Source organism: Vanessa atalanta, chromosome 13 (assembly GCF_905147765.1).
Source record: "Vanessa atalanta chromosome 13, ilVanAtal1.2, whole genome shotgun sequence".
Classification (NCBI taxonomy): Eukaryota; Metazoa; Arthropoda; class Insecta; order Lepidoptera; family Nymphalidae; genus Vanessa; species Vanessa atalanta.
Window position 1 is genome coordinate 5,514,789 of NC_061883.1, and position 15,966 is coordinate 5,530,754.

General features: G+C 32.8%; 2 protein-coding genes across 5 annotated transcripts; both read right to left on the reverse strand.

Moving 5' to 3' along the window:
• Positions 1-1,343: 1,343 nt before the first annotated feature.
• On the reverse strand, positions 1,344-2,112 carry LOC125068254 (BET1 homolog). Its single transcript, XM_047677339.1, has one exon. It carries the CDS (start codon positions 1,869-1,871, stop codon positions 1,533-1,535), a length of 339 nt encoding a protein of 112 aa, XP_047533295.1. The 5' UTR covers positions 1,872-2,112; the 3' UTR covers positions 1,344-1,532.
• Positions 2,113-4,197: 2,085 nt separating this feature from the next.
• LOC125068513 (zinc finger protein 628) lies at positions 4,198-15,428 on the reverse strand. Of its 4 annotated transcripts, none has more exons than XM_047677693.1 (18): positions 15,273-15,428; positions 14,763-14,838; positions 14,387-14,465; positions 13,100-13,171; positions 12,300-12,472; positions 11,871-11,970; positions 11,048-11,267; positions 10,850-10,929; positions 10,522-10,743; positions 10,163-10,319; positions 9,480-9,660; positions 9,043-9,177; positions 8,789-8,859; positions 8,561-8,698; positions 7,796-7,903; positions 7,047-7,162; positions 6,666-6,935; positions 4,198-6,475 (listed from the first exon to the last, which is right to left on the reverse strand). In XM_047677693.1, exons 3-18 carry the CDS (start codon positions 14,453-14,455, stop codon positions 6,260-6,262), a joined length of 2,328 nt encoding a protein of 775 aa, XP_047533649.1. In that variant the 5' UTR covers positions 14,456-14,465; positions 14,763-14,838; positions 15,273-15,428; the 3' UTR covers positions 4,198-6,259. The 4 variants fall into 4 exon arrangements, with proteins under 4 accessions (XP_047533649.1, XP_047533647.1, XP_047533650.1 ...); XM_047677691.1 differs by having other exon boundaries at positions 14,387-14,624; positions 15,273-15,427; XM_047677694.1 differs by having other exon boundaries at positions 11,871-11,958; positions 14,387-14,624; positions 15,273-15,426.
• Between the last annotated feature and the right edge of the window lie 538 nt (positions 15,429-15,966).

Sequence of the window (15,966 nt, forward strand, 5' to 3'; positions counted from 1 at the left end):
CTCTATCTATTTAAAAAAACCGCATCAAAATCCGTTGCGTAGTTTTAAAGATTTAAGCATACAAAGGGACATAGGGACAGAAAAAGCGACTTTGTATTATACTATGTAAAGAAGTGAATAACGTACAAAGCTTCGAGGCTAAAGCTAAAGCCTTATGTCAAATTTGACAGCTCACGATATACTCTGCTTGTCATAATTTATTAATATGAAAGTGATTAGTGAACCAAATCAATTCAAAAGTGAACAGTGAAGAGGAAGACGCATATTAACAAAAAGTGAAAAAGGGAGGCTAATACTAGCGGGAAAACATTTTTAAGTTTGATGTAAATTGTTATATTATTATTAATCTGTGGACAGTGGATTGTGGCTAAATTATATGTAAACAATTAAAATCGCAAACTTCTAACTTTAAAGCCAAACTATTTAAATGTTATTTGTAAATATAATTCTTCAACTTTCTGATTTTTTATGTTAATTAATGTTAGTTAACTTTACTAAAAATTTAGAGCATTGAGATTACACAAGCGTTTTTGGAGCTAAAAATGACTGAAGTTAATGTTATATGTGATTTTTACTTTGAAGATTCTGTACAAAACAGAAAAAGCCTTTTCAGTAAGGCATTATCTTGTGCAAAAAATGGCAAAGTTTTGTATATATTGTCGGAAGAGTTAAATGAGTTGCCTGAGTTATCACAGGATGTGAATCAAATTGATAGACATTATATGAAAATGATTAGTTTTCTTTACACATCAAGTCTACAGTCACTCATTGAAAGTGTAGTCACTCTACCAAATTGGCAAAATATTCCATCCACAATTATTTTAGATGATTTGAGTGAATACTGCACAAAAGATCATTTTCAAACCGCTTGTTGTATTATTGCTCTTTTCATTGACACAGCAAATAGTTGCGCAAAAGTATTAAATACTACTTGCAGATTTTATCTCTCAGCTCAGAAAAATAAATTTAGTGAAGAAAATTTAAACTTGCTTAAAGAGTTGTATATCAAGAATTTCTTCTTATAAAAATCAGTTTATGCCGAGTGTGCAGAATATTGAATAAATGTATATTTCAGTTCTGTGTATTAATAATCTTTTTGAATAATACAGGCTAACATGACATTGAGCCCGGTGACATAAATGATCAGCTTCCCTCAATATTAAGATTACAAGTTGTATAAATCTCTCCATAGAGCCAGCCATTTGTTGAAATTATTAATTATATTACACCAGAGAAATTATATTTCCTTGGTGTCTGCAAAGTGGAAACTTACTATTCAAATGATAGATAAAAGACATAGATAATTCATTCAGTTCAAAAGGCTTACTAATGAAATTAAAAGCATTCATGAATTTATTTATTTTGTTTAAATATAGTTACAATAAATATAAACAAAACATATGGTTATTTAGTATTATAATTTTTTTTATTTTCCAACATCAAATTAAATATATTACTATTTACAAAACCTTAGAAAATTTGCTGAGAAATTATCACATAACATAACAAAAGTATCAACCCTAAAATGCATATCACCTAAACTTTAATATGATATAAAGTAAGAAAAATACAAAGATTGAAAAGAGGAATAAATAAAATATGTAGTAGTTATGATTCCCTTTGCCCAATTTGAGAACTCTACCCATAGTTTTACCGAGAAATCCTGAACTTCTATCAACATCATCATCTATCCCTCGTAATATTTTATCTTGTATTCGCACCTCGTTTCCAATTTCTATTGACATATGTTTAAGTGTCGTTATTTTTCCACTCAGCTCTTCTGCCATTCGTTCATTTTCGTGTTCAAACACATCGTCTGTAGCAGCCCTTGGTATGGGCTGATACTGGTAGCCATCCCGAGCCCGCCGCATACTACCTCGACCCGCCGTGATGATTACTTATGTTTCTCAATAATTCAATTAATTACAGATGATGTGTTATTATTTAAATGTACAGCAAGGTTTACAGACGTGACCTTTTCGTTTACGTTTTACTTTTCTGTATACTTTGATTTAGTTAATATTTTAGTTATATAAAATAAGTACTGGGATAAACTTTGAGTATTAGTGATACAAAACTCCAGAGCGAAAATTGGAATTTGTAAATGAAGTGACAAATCATCAAATGCGTTTTGTTAAAAACTGAAATGTCACATTACATTTTAAATTATTGATATAAAATCATGTTTTTAAGTATGACTTTAACAAAATAAATAAATTTCAATATTTCGATTCTAATAAACGATAAGATTCGATTAGTTATTAAATTATATATAAAGCCAACAAGAATATCAACAGTAAACTAGAACTTATAATCTATCAAAACGCTATTTGACACTGTCAACAACGTAGTGTGAGAAACTTGCTTAAAAAAATAAAACGTCGTTTATAGATTTGTAGGCATGGGCGTTATCCGAATTTTGTGACATCGGTTGTGAAACAGATTTTTTGATTAAATATCGATATTGACATCCGATTTCAGATGTGATATCGAAATCGGTTTCACATTCCTTCACTCTTTCTTACAGACAGGTTACCATTATGTTAAAGAGAGACAGAAGGAATATTTCATGCGTTTAAAGTTGCTTTATATGCATTGACGTATCAGAACGATATTCATAGCTTTTTTAGATGTGATAGAAACGGTTACTTAATAACCATATCATTTTACTTATTTCTTTTATAATTAAGTTTTATTTTTCTATAATAGAGAAATGTTTATTATACAAATATGCATCTTTAAAATTTTAATTAGGTGACAATAAAAGCGAGCTATCTATGGATAAGTCGCTTTTATTGTCACCTATGTATATTTGTACTTAATGGAGGAAACTGGGCCATAGCACAGTTCCTCCAGGAAGTAGGCGGGAATAGTCTGGAAGGAGACGATAGAGTGGAATTGACATAGTGCCAAACAGTTGATGCATTATCTTGGCTCAGTACTGACATTACTTTTAAACAGCCCAAAGGGGGCTCAGATGCTGGGATGAACTCACGTTGCCCTATCTAGTGCGAAGGGATCAAGTGAACTATCTGCCCCCTGAGGCTATAGAGATCACTCTCTCTCCCCGAGGCGAACGGAACTGTGTCAAGGTCACGGAGGTCGAAATCGAAACAATTTTCTACCTTTTCCTGAGTGCGACGAAGCTCGGATTAAGTTCGGGATTAAGATGATTTCTCTCCCCCTCCCTTTATAAAGGTTCTGAATTTGCGCGGACAACCCCACAAGAGGAGCTTCGAATGCGTGTTGTCATAACGATCCCGTAAGCAGGACGACCATCGTAGAGGTTTCAGTGGTTAAAAACCACATCAACTAACTCCACTTAGCACAATAAGTCAGGGTGTGGTACGCCATGTCCACTGAAGTTCTTGGTTCTCAAGCGGCCGAGGGACATCACCATCTCCCTCTTCGTGATCAGTGATGGAGTCACTGCGTCTTCGATCAGTTTAGGAGTTTGTTACTACGCGGGAAGTATACTCCGGATCACCCGTACCTATTTGAAAATTCATTTATCATTTGAATAGTACATTATTCCAGATAGTTATAGACTATATAATTATTATGTATAAATTATAGCTAAATTCATGATAGAACTTGTTGGTTTCACGAGAGCAGACGTCATACATAATCGTCATATATAGCCAAAATGAAAATAATACCATCATTACTTCTTCAACCGAACCGAATATGAATACAAATAAATAATGGCTTCATATATGTACTTGTTAGTAGGGCTTCGTGCCAGCCCGTCTCGGTAGGTATCACCCAAAAACCATATATTCTCCTGCCAAACCGCAAAGCTTAATAATGTCGCTAAATTCTGGTTTGAAGGGTAAGTAAGGTGAGCCAGTGCAGCAACACCATACTAAGCTCCAACTTAGTTCCTAATATTAGCGACGCTTTGGCGATGTAAGATATTGTCAAAATTTTATACCAGTCCGCCAATTTTATCAAAATAATAATAATATAATAATTGTTGTACTATTGTACATTTGTATATAATAGCTTATTTACAAAGTTTGGGAGCTGTTTAAAAATGAACTGCTTAAAAAACGAACTTATAAATATTTTTTGTTTCACATAAGATATCTACGTAAAAATAAAATATTCTTAATTGATTTTTTGAGCAGTTAAAAAAAATCAACTTATAATATATTTAATTTTATTTAATAGTCATATAAAATGAATACTTGGTTGCAGCTATGTACAGAACATAAAGAAAAAAAGTAAGTTAATCTTATTAGAATATTCAATATGTAAAATTTTGTTATTGTTTTAAATTTCATATTTTTATTCAAAAGTTTTGAGCCAAGGAATATATTTTTTTAAACGCATCTATAATCCATTAACCCTGATGATTTCCGAGAATGTATATGAATGTCATTCTCTGGATGGATGTATGGCACAATGTACTCTATTTATATTCAGGTAATTAAAAAAGGAATATTGATATTTTTTTTAAATGAAACCTGTCTTTGCGGTATTTAATATACAGATTATGAAATATATTTTTAATTTAAATGTACGCCAAAGCAGATGCAACTGTAAATAAATTTAACAGATGTCACAAACTACTTTAATATTTATAGTTTATATACAATATTTACAATCTACATACAGAATCGCTCTCAACAATCCATATTATCAGTCAAATAATAAAACAGTGCAAATACTTCATATTTATACAATGTTGCTAAATTGTATATATACATATATTATATCGCACATCAATATATTATCAAATTAAAATTATTCAACTGGATACAAATTTATTTATTATAATAAGAATTGTGTTCACGATGTTTATATTTTTTTATTAATTCATTTTTATTAACTCTCCCCTGGTAACCTTAAGTGTGAGTGAATGTTTTTAGAATTTTAAATTATTCATGAATGTTGACTCAAGATATAAATCCGCCAACTGTATTTACATATATCGAATTAAAAAGTTTTCGATTGATTATATATAACAAATATGAATATTACTTTACTTCAATTACACAGAAAATAATCAATTAATCTTATAAAAAATACAAATGTGCAGATATGACCCTGTGACTTTTTTTTTGCGTAAAAATCATATCTTGTTGCATTGATCATAATCTATCCTTTGTAAGGAATAAAATGACATTGATATTATTGAAAATATAGTACACATATCATGTATTTAATTGCAAATCCTAAATTATTTTTTTTCTTTTTTGAGCTATTCAACGTATGTTGAATTAAACATTAAATTTAAGTGTTTTATAAAATTATTCGCATTTTTCATTAAATAATACCGATCAATATTTATGGACTTAACAAAGATAGACTGGTGAAAGTTTTAATATAGATCTTAAATGTAACACTAATATGTTGTCTTACTGTTATTACGTCCATTAAGTTTATTAAAAACACTGGGAAAGCTTTCTCTTCAACGCTAAAAATATTCTTATTTTTCTCGAACTAAGCGTATACTATGTTGTAGGAATGGATACGGCAAGAGGCCCAGGGGTAGGACCTGTAATGTTCGTGAAGCTAGGCGACACATAAACTGCATAAGCTAACGAGGCTTACTATAACGATAATGTGGTAATGACGTATATTTTAATTCCTATATAACATGTGTAGAAATGTTCCTTATCAAATCGCATTACTATTGTATGAACAATATTTTAATACAAGTATGTACAGTTATATATAAAAAAAATAGCTATATTAGGTAATTATAGTCTGATAATATAGACATACAATGTTTCTAGAACAGTCATCATAAAACAAATACATCTATGATACAAATATTTTATTTAACAAATGATTTTGAAACTGTAATATTGTATTGTCATACATTTTTTTTTTTATAATTGCATTGTTTTTTTAGTGATTTCTTACATTACATTTTATGTTAAACATCAACAATATATCAAGTTACACAAATATGTAGCTAAATAAATACTTTGACTTGATTCTTTGGCTGCCAGGGCCGTGATAGCATTAGTGATAAAGTTACGCTACGAGACATTGTAAGACTGCCCTTGATGGAGATTCTGATGACAATTATTTGATCTAAACCAGAACCTTAATGTCTGGTGAAGGGCCTTATTAAGATTTAAATTGAAACTTTTAAAATATCGATTGCCATCTAGGATCCATATATCACTAAGGAGAGATTTCAGTCTTTTTGTAGTGCGACCTGTCGTTCAACGAGAGTCACACTTTATCCGCTTTAAGCGGCGCGTTGCGAACGAAGCCTCCGTCGAGTTTGGTTACGCGTTTGTCATATGTGAACAGGAACATGAAGAAGCAAGGCATCACGTCGTGGAAACTCCAAAGAGCACATTTCACATTTGTATGGCCCTTCATCCGTAGTAGTCGTGAGATGAGAGGGAGAGGGCGGAGATGGTACGGGTGAGGCTGGAGCCGGTGACGGAGAATGAGGTCCGATTGCTCTCAAGTCGTCCGCTGGGTGTCTGGGAGGCCTGCGACTCCGGACCTGTTTTAAAAGGTTTTTTTTTTAAAGTATTGTATATCTACCGCCAAACAATAGGTTGTATTGTTATGTTCCGGTTCCAGTGAATGAGCTAGTGTAATGTAGGTACAAGGGACATAAAATTTCAGTTCAACGCCATATTATAGTGATATGTAGACTCACTACCGACGAACACTGGTACGCGTGTCCGTACCTGTTTCGTCCTGGGCCGAGGCTCCTCCGTGTGAATCATCTTGGGTCGCGGCGGGGGTGGGGCGCGACGGCGACGGCGGCGCGGCGGCGAGTAGGCGCGCGGCGCGCGGGTGGCACGCGTGGGACGAGGCGGGGAGGGCGAGGGCGACGGCGCGCCAGCGGGTGAGGCTGAACGCGCGGGTGAAGGTGTAGTAGCACGCTCCCAGTCATTGTGTACAGGTGACTCCTCCACTCTCGCTTTTCGCCGTCGTTTGTACTTTCTTGGTCCATTCTAAAAGGATTTTGTAAAATTTATGTATAGGTATTTTACAATTAAATCATAATGTCATTTATAAATTATATAATGGCAATAATTTTTAAATAACATCATATCTGTACTAACCTGGGGTTGCCTTTTCAGCGCTGTATTTTCATCACAGTGCTGAATGAGATGTTGGACTAATTCAGCACTTGAATGTAAAGGTCGTCCACAAACTACGCAGCAATATTGATAGCCACCTAAAATAATTATAATTTTAATTTTTTCAATCCATAAATAGAGCATATTTGATAAACAAGAATAAACTGTAAAACTTAAACCATTTTCGGATATTAGAGTCAATAGTTAGAGTAGTGGTTAGTTAATGAAACTGCAGACTGAGATTTTGAGGTATTCCCAGCGCCTGTACTCTTTTGGTCGCGTCTTATTTACCATCCCATCGCAGTATCACTGAGAATGGTATCACTAAAAGTGGAGAACATATATGAGTGTGACCATGTGCGCTATTCTAAGTTCTGCATAATCTCGCTTAATCGCTAGTAAAATCCGTGTACGATATTGGTCTGGTGGACATCATTTATTAAAAAAATTCAGTCATGAATGAATACGAGACTTATGTTCGTTACATTAATATGTCAATTTATAATCATTACAATAACTATACAATTACAATAACAGACGCTAATTTGCTTCTATTAAACGAAGAGGAAATGTTATAAATTTTGTCGATTAACCTTTTTTTATGTTTTAATACAATTCAAATAAGGCCACTTTTCGTTTATGTAAGCCTTAATACTTTCTTTCTTTCTTTCCTTAAAAGCCGAATGGGTAAGAAATGAACTATAAATAATATTAAGGCATTATAGACTTACCATTAGCGCGTCGGTCGGGCGCGGAGTGGTGCGAGCGCACGTGCTCGCGCAACACGACGCGTTGGTTGAACGCGCGCGGACACACCGCACATGCGTACGGTTTTTCACCTACATATCATATTCGAATTATATTAATAATATTGATTTATTGATAAATTCGCTAGTAATTTGTAAACAACTGTTTGCTTGCAACGATTTCTTTATAAAACCTGTCAATACCTGACATATCGAATATATATATAGCCTATTCCAATTGAAGTTGTAATAAAGATAAACAAACTTTAGATTTACGTATTTAAGAGGACAGTCCTTGCGGATCGCTAAAATAGCGTTTACTATTTTCAAAATATCTTAAAACTGGAGCATTGATTATGGATAAAAAAATACATTCAGTATCTGAATAGATATATCTCAAGTTTCACCGGATCATATTTATAAAATATATATCAATAACTTCATCGTCAACATCACTCCAAATACTGAAATCGACCTTTTCTATTAAGTTTTTTTAAACTATTTAGCGGCTAGTTTATACATGTATTTTTGGTTAAATGGGGACACAAAAGTGTAAATAATAAATTCACCATGTTCAATTTCTATTATAGCACACAATATTATAGTAATTTTTATTTTAATATTGCTTAAATATACTTCGTGACTACTTAAATAATGTAATCAAACTATAGAGATAACTTGTTGAAATAAATTTACCTATATTTTAGTTTTAAATTACCACTGAATGTATTTAAAATAAGTTATAATAACCAGTGTGTATTCTCTCGTGCTTGCGCAACGTGCCGCCATCTGCGAAGGCTTTCCAACAAAAACGGCACGCGTAGGGCCGCTCACCAGTGTGTATGCGAATGTGGATCTGCTGTGAGCTGCGAGATCCGAATACTTTGCCTAAATGAATAAGATTAGTGTTAAAGAGTATTGTTTAATCAGATAAAATTTCCATCGCATTTATTAATTCAAAGATAATCTTTGTCTCACCGCATTCTCTGCATGGGAACTGCCTTGAATTACTCGAAGTATTGTTTCGACCACGGGCCAGTCTCTTCATTCTATAAAAATGTATATATATAAGTATAATACTACTATACTGTATTCAATACGATTAAATATAAATTAAAAACACACTTGATTCAAAAGGTGCTTTACAAGATAAAATAAATTTAAAGATACCACCAATTGCAGTTACTCAGATACTTCAATCGCAAACTTATAAAAGTGAACTACTATAATACCGGTTGGTACGTGGGCGCTCCGCATGTCGCTCGGCGTGCGCGAGCAGTTGCAGCGCGTCGGGGCAGCTCTCGCCGCACACGTCGCAAGTGTGCTCCTGCTCCCATGTGCTGCTCGTGCTATCGTGCCGTTTATAACTAGGAATAAATTGAATAAATGTTACATCTTCACAGCAATACTTCAAAATTGATTACGTATTTATATAGTGTTCCCAACTTTTAGTGTCTTTGATCAAATTAACTACCTTGAAAAATCTACCATCTTGGCAATTAACTCCAAGGGAAGAAAAATGTTGTTAAGGTAATTGTTCTGTTTATATATAAGTGTATATTTAAGTTACTATTGTGTTTTAAATTAAAATACAAAAGTAACGCGCAATTTCTTGAGTTCGTGAATATCTTGTATAAGTGAATACTAGGTATGTTAAATGTGATGGTACCTGTGCGCAGCGGCGACGTGTCGCCTCAGGAGGTCGGCGCGCTGGAAGGCCACGCCGCAGTCGCCACAGAAGAGCTCGGGCCCCCGTACGTCCAGCGTGCCGCGCTCGCGGTCGCGCTCCCTCTCGCCGCGCTCGCTGCCGCTGTGTGCCAGTGGTGATAGGCGGAATTCCATATCGTCACCTGTTTTATTTTCTAACTTTACATATGCTTCAAATTTGCAAGTCAAGGCATCGCACGGATGCAATTTATTTAAAAATAAAATGAAATTATATAAATATCATTTACAGCCTATAACAGTCAGGAATAATGTAGTTTACTACCAGTGAACACAATTTTCATATTGTATTATTGGTTCCAGAGATTACAGACAAATAAACTAATTTTACCTCTTTATAATAAGGGTATAGACTAGTTTCAATCGAGCCTTCGCCCCTCTGTGAGTTGGTGAAAGGAAGGAGGTTAAGAGTCAAGTGTCTTATGTCCATTTCTGTACCTGTCGGCACGACATGTAAGCAAAATTTCGTGATGATCGGTTGAGTAGTCAAGATGTGAAAGCGTAACAAATAAACAAAGTCTATTTCGCCTTTATAATATTACGTTCCTACTTCACTAGCGACATAATAATGCTACTTTAATCATGGTATACCATTCTAATGTATATAATCTATTGGATTATAATAACCGGAGTTGCAATCGTCGTAGGAGGGTTCCCGCTTGGGCGCGGAGGGCGCGTGCGCGAGGTGCGGGTGTCGCGACGCCGCGTGCGAGCGCAGCGCCTCGCGCGACCAGCACAGCTCGCCGCACTCGCCGCATTCCACGGGCGAGTCGCCGCCGTGCACCTGCCGCACAACGTTAATCGTTAATTCCACACTTTTAAATTTAAAAACGTAATTCACTCAGATATCAATCAGTATTTTATATTAAAATTGAAATATAGAAATGATTAATATAATATGAATGTAAGATGTAAGATTTAAATTTCAATGCGAATTCCGAAAACATTCACAAAATAATTCATAGGTTAATTGTTGTAATATTCACTCTAGAATGTGACTGAAGTGCCTTCTCCCTCGCAAAGCCGACGCCACAATGCCGACAGACGAAGGGCCTGGAGGGATCCGCGGGCAGCGGCGGCGTGGGCGGCGGCGGCGGGGAGGGCGAGGGCGAGGGAGGCGCGGGCGGCGGCGCGGACGGCGCGCGCGCGCGACGCGACCACTGCTGCGTGCGGGCCGAGGTCATGTTCTCCCGCACTCCGTTCTGCTCCTATCATTGTAGATATTGAGATTATTATACGTAAACGTAAGTGTACGTACAAGTGCACTTACCGTAATAAGCTTTAAATTTTAATAAATCGTCTGCTGGCAATTACCTCGACAGGCTCAGCAGTCTTTTTCCGGCGTCCCCTCTTTTTCTTAGTTTTTAATAATGGTGTATGAGCAATAATTTCATCTGAAAAGAAGGATTGGAGGGACTAATTCACGTACTTTAGATACTACATTAAATACAATTTTTGAAGATTAATTAAACTCCCAGGGCACAAACAATATAGTTCATCAGTGGCACTCACCATGTTGGTAGTCCGTGGGCTCCGGGTTGTCAGGCACAAATGCGTGTACCTTGAGATGGTTCATGAGGTCACACTTGCGCACGTATCGGACACCGCACAGGTTACAAGCATGGGGGCGGTCGTTTTGGTGCGCCACCATGTGATTCATCAACGCCGCTTTTTTGCGAAACCGCCGTGAACAGAAATCACAAGGCCACGGACGCATAGCTGTGTATTCATCCTGAAAGATGCAAAAGTTTTAAGTACAATATAAAATGTTTACTATTATTATTACAAATCAAAACAGGTTCAGATGCACTACTAATAAAAAAATATAATTATATTAGTATTGTGGAAAAGAGCATCTTGAGGCCTGTTAAGGCAATCTAAGATCCCAGCGATAGATGATCATATTTTAGTTTCATGATAGAATAGTTACAAATAGTATATGTTTCTTTATTTAATACAGGTATGTAATATTGAATATTATAGGTACAGAAAGTACAAATGACTGAAGAAGTCTTTATGTGATAAAATAGGAAATTTAAGTCATCCTTTACAACAAACTTTTTTTTTAATACAAAGAAATGTATTATAATATTGAAATTGTAAGCCAACCACAAATCAGTTTATTTTTATTTTATTTCAAAGTAAAGTACTAGCATCATGCATATTGTGTATTGTGTTGGACAATTTGAGATTAATATCATATATTTTTACCATTACATCATTTTTATTTCATCAAACCTCACATAAAACATTTAACATACCTTACATACATTACACAAAAATACATAAAGTAATGTTAGTATTATTTATATTGAATTGATCATGAGCATCTTACTTGATCTGTTGGTAGTGGAACATCAATGTCATTTTCTATTTTTATGTCTTGAATAGGATTAGCTAAATGTTCTAAGGGCACCTCCACTCTGAAAGGAAAGCTTAAATCATACATGTTATTTATTATCCTTTCAGATATTCCAAAACCATTTAATAATACCAACAAAGTGAGTAAAACATACAAAACAATTATAAACAAATAATTAAAGAAGTTCACTATAGGCATGTTATATTCAATAATGTTCTTCATATTTAATACAAATGTTTGCAGTCTCTATTAATCAACAAGCTATTAATATAAAATTTCTGACTATAAATAATACTAATTTGGTGAACAATAATAATGGTTATGAAGCTAAAACATGCTTTCAAAGGTATTTATTAGGAGAAACAGACATATTAGTCACTTCTGATTCAATTAACCAATCACCTTTCTTGTCCACCAGATATGACCCAATCATCAGTAACAACCTCTTCCGTAACACATTCAACGTTTGGGTCTTGAGCAAGCTCAGCACTTTCTGTATAGGTAACTACATCTTGTGATAAATACATAAGATTTTCGGCTGCCATTTGATCAGTATCTTCAATAATTTCTTCAGTCTGCCAAAACAAAATGTATTTTTAATTTTTAAAATTGATAAAAAAGTAACATATATACTTATTTTATTTAGTGTTTGAGCTCAGGAGTCCATGAATAAAATACTACAATGTGAAATTAATATTGAAGATTATATATTATAAATATCTACAATGTGACAAAATACATGTGGAACATTCAGCAATCGGCTACAATGCTGAACAATCTTACATTACAGCAGTTGATGCTGGCTGTCTGCCTAATTTTCGGTGCACACTCTTAGATACCTACATATAGGGTAGGATAGGTGGTAATGAAATATATTTAGTTTCATACCCACTTTAAAATTTAATGGTTCTAGACTTTAAATTCATTGACCATAATTATATGTTATATGGTGCTTCTTGACTGAAACCATCTATTGATATACAGTTAAATAGGCAAATTCATTTTTTAGTTCATTTTGTGGAGATTCATTAAAAGAATTTGCAGTTTCTTACCAATCATTTTAATAATTTAATTTTTAATTTTTAATTTTTGGTTTTTACATTCATTTTTGATAAATATGGGAGTTTTTTTTTATGTACCATTTTTTATATATGATTATAAATAAATGGAACTAAATACATATATCAGGTTTGTATACTTACCATGTTAGTATATGTTTCATTTTGCACATTATCAAGGCCACATATAACTTCTTCACTTGCAACTATATTACGCTGAAATAAAATTACACTGTTTAGTCACAATGCACTTATAGTAACACAATTGCAATAATACCTAGCAGTAGACCAAATATGAATTTAACTGAATATTTTGTCAGAGTTATAATGAATCAAATATCAGGTAAAACATTTTACACAATTTAACACTTGTATGAAACTATCTATGCATTCATTGAATGTTATAAATAAAAAACACATCATTAAGCAATAGTAAAAAAACTCTTCTTATAATAAATTTATAAAAAAGGGATTTAATGAACCAATTAGTAAAACAAATTTATTTTTAGCCTTTTATTAAATCATTACCAAATTCAAGGGTAGAAAAAAAAAATTGATTGACATAACTATTACTAAAGTAAAATATTTGTAGTTTGCAACGGGATAATTTGTCTATTGACCACAGAATTTTTCAATAGATTTGTTGCTTATAATTAAAAAAGTTAACTATATTGCTTGCACCTGTAGTTAATGCAATTAGGTTTTTAAAGTATAGCAGAATAAAGGCTTTCAGCTAAAAACTCAGTAAATATGTGGAATAATAATAATTACAATTAATTTATATTATGAAAAAGAGATAATACTTATTGAATACTATAACACAAAACATCTACTCAAGTTTAACAAACTGGTAGTATTTATTACTTGATCGATCAACAAATGTTGAGCTGAGATAATTCAGTGGTTAGAATGCCTAAATTTTAGCTGAAGATATATATACCCCAACCAAAACCAAGGAGATTTTGTTTGTTAGAGAATAACATAGTAAGGAAACCCGCACTTGTCAAATGGAAATCTGGCACATGTCTGACCAGTAACTTTTTAAGCTTCAAATGATCGTTTAGACTGTTACATAACTTTAGATATGCTTTATATTTTGAGCTATATTTCAATTTACAAACCTAAGTATACATTTTGGTTTTTTAATGTTAATTAATAATTCAAATTTATGTACACTATCAAATTTATATTACATGGAGTTCATTGCTACTCAAACATATTAAACATAAGCTCTTAATAATACTATGCTAATTTAGTACCGAGATTATGACAAGACTTGACACTATCATGTTCTGAATAATTATGTTGTACCTGTTGTGCTGGGCAAAGATGTATTTAAATCCCGTAGTGATCTTTTATAACTTATATTATTATATTGTTTATAAATTAAGTTTGGAGAATGAAGTTAAAACATCAATAAAATCAACAAACCTTTACATCCTCCTCCCAATGAAGATGAAAATCCTCCCCCTCCATTTTGATTTGGTCTTTTAGGTCCATTAAACACCAACTATATTTTATATAACATTTTGTAGTGATTTAATAGATTCAACTGTGATGGTAAAACGTTTTTTGTATCACAATTGTGAGTTACATATTTGTATGTATCTCTATGCTAGTAAATATTCCATATTATTAATAAAAGCTGTTCCTGGCTTTAAAAACATAACTGAAAGTAAATCGGTAATAATTGAAATCACGACGAAACATTTCATATCATAGTCACGTTATCAATCTAGTTATACTTAATTATTAAAAATTATATACATTTCATTACATTAAAATAGATCTAAAGTAATTTCCTTACATTGATAATAGAAGTGTGCGTCGGCCGTGAATCAATGGACAATTCCTGTCAACAAAATTTTCTATGCATCTATCATCTGAAATCAAAACATCAACATAACCTTTCTAGCTAAACATTAACAATAATATATTTATATTTTTATGATTTATCAAAATATCTAATTAAAAATATCTACCATTAGGGAAGACCTACAGCGTAGTCTATTCATATAAACGGAAAGCTGAACAAAAATGGTGTCAAGACACAAATATGAATAGGTTATATTTGTCAAACGAAAAGGTTAAGCTGTTTTTTTAAACTTTTATTAATTTTTGATTTATTACAAAAACTATTGCAAATGAAAGATGGATTCTTTAATAAAAAAATATTAAACAATGCACTTATTGGTAATACTTCATATATCTATAGATTTACATGACGCAATCACAGAACTTATCAATAGTTCAACATGGATGAAAAGATGAAAACATAGGACATAACCAAATTTTTAATAGTATGTATATTACTTACTTTAATTATATACATAAATCAAAAAAAAATATTCTTTAAATACCACAATGATTATGAAAGATAGATTTATGATATTTAATGGCAAATGGCTATCTCAAACTTTTCCAGTTTTCTTCCGTTTCCAATGGTTTCCAAAATTTTACAGTCACAGATTAAATTTTATAATAGATACTCAAAAATTTTATAATAGATTATTAAATTCGGTGAACTCAATGTATGCATCCTAAATATAACAATTTTTATAATGATATATTATGTTTATGAAATACATATAATATTTCATACATTGCGCAAAAATACTATCGTCACTAGTACATAGAATAAATATCTTTATTTCAATTAATTTGCAATTTGTCCTGTATCCTAAGGTTGCCTGGTAGAAATTGTTTTTAGCAATTAGATCGCCTATTTGTACAGCTGTTAGATACTGCGTATTCTCGTAATATTATTTTTCTATATTTTGGTGTACATTAAGTATTATTACGAAAATAATATAAATAATAAGATCGTTTTAAATATTTAATTTGTTTTATGTCTGCAGGCACAATCGAGACTAAAAAATGAAAAAATATTGTAATTTATTGAAGGCTGAACACGTTAGGCATTATGCTATAGTTACGAGAATCCTTCGATGGCTGCTTATTATCATAAAATTAAAATAAATCTCAATTCACTCCATAGTTTACTGTTGAGA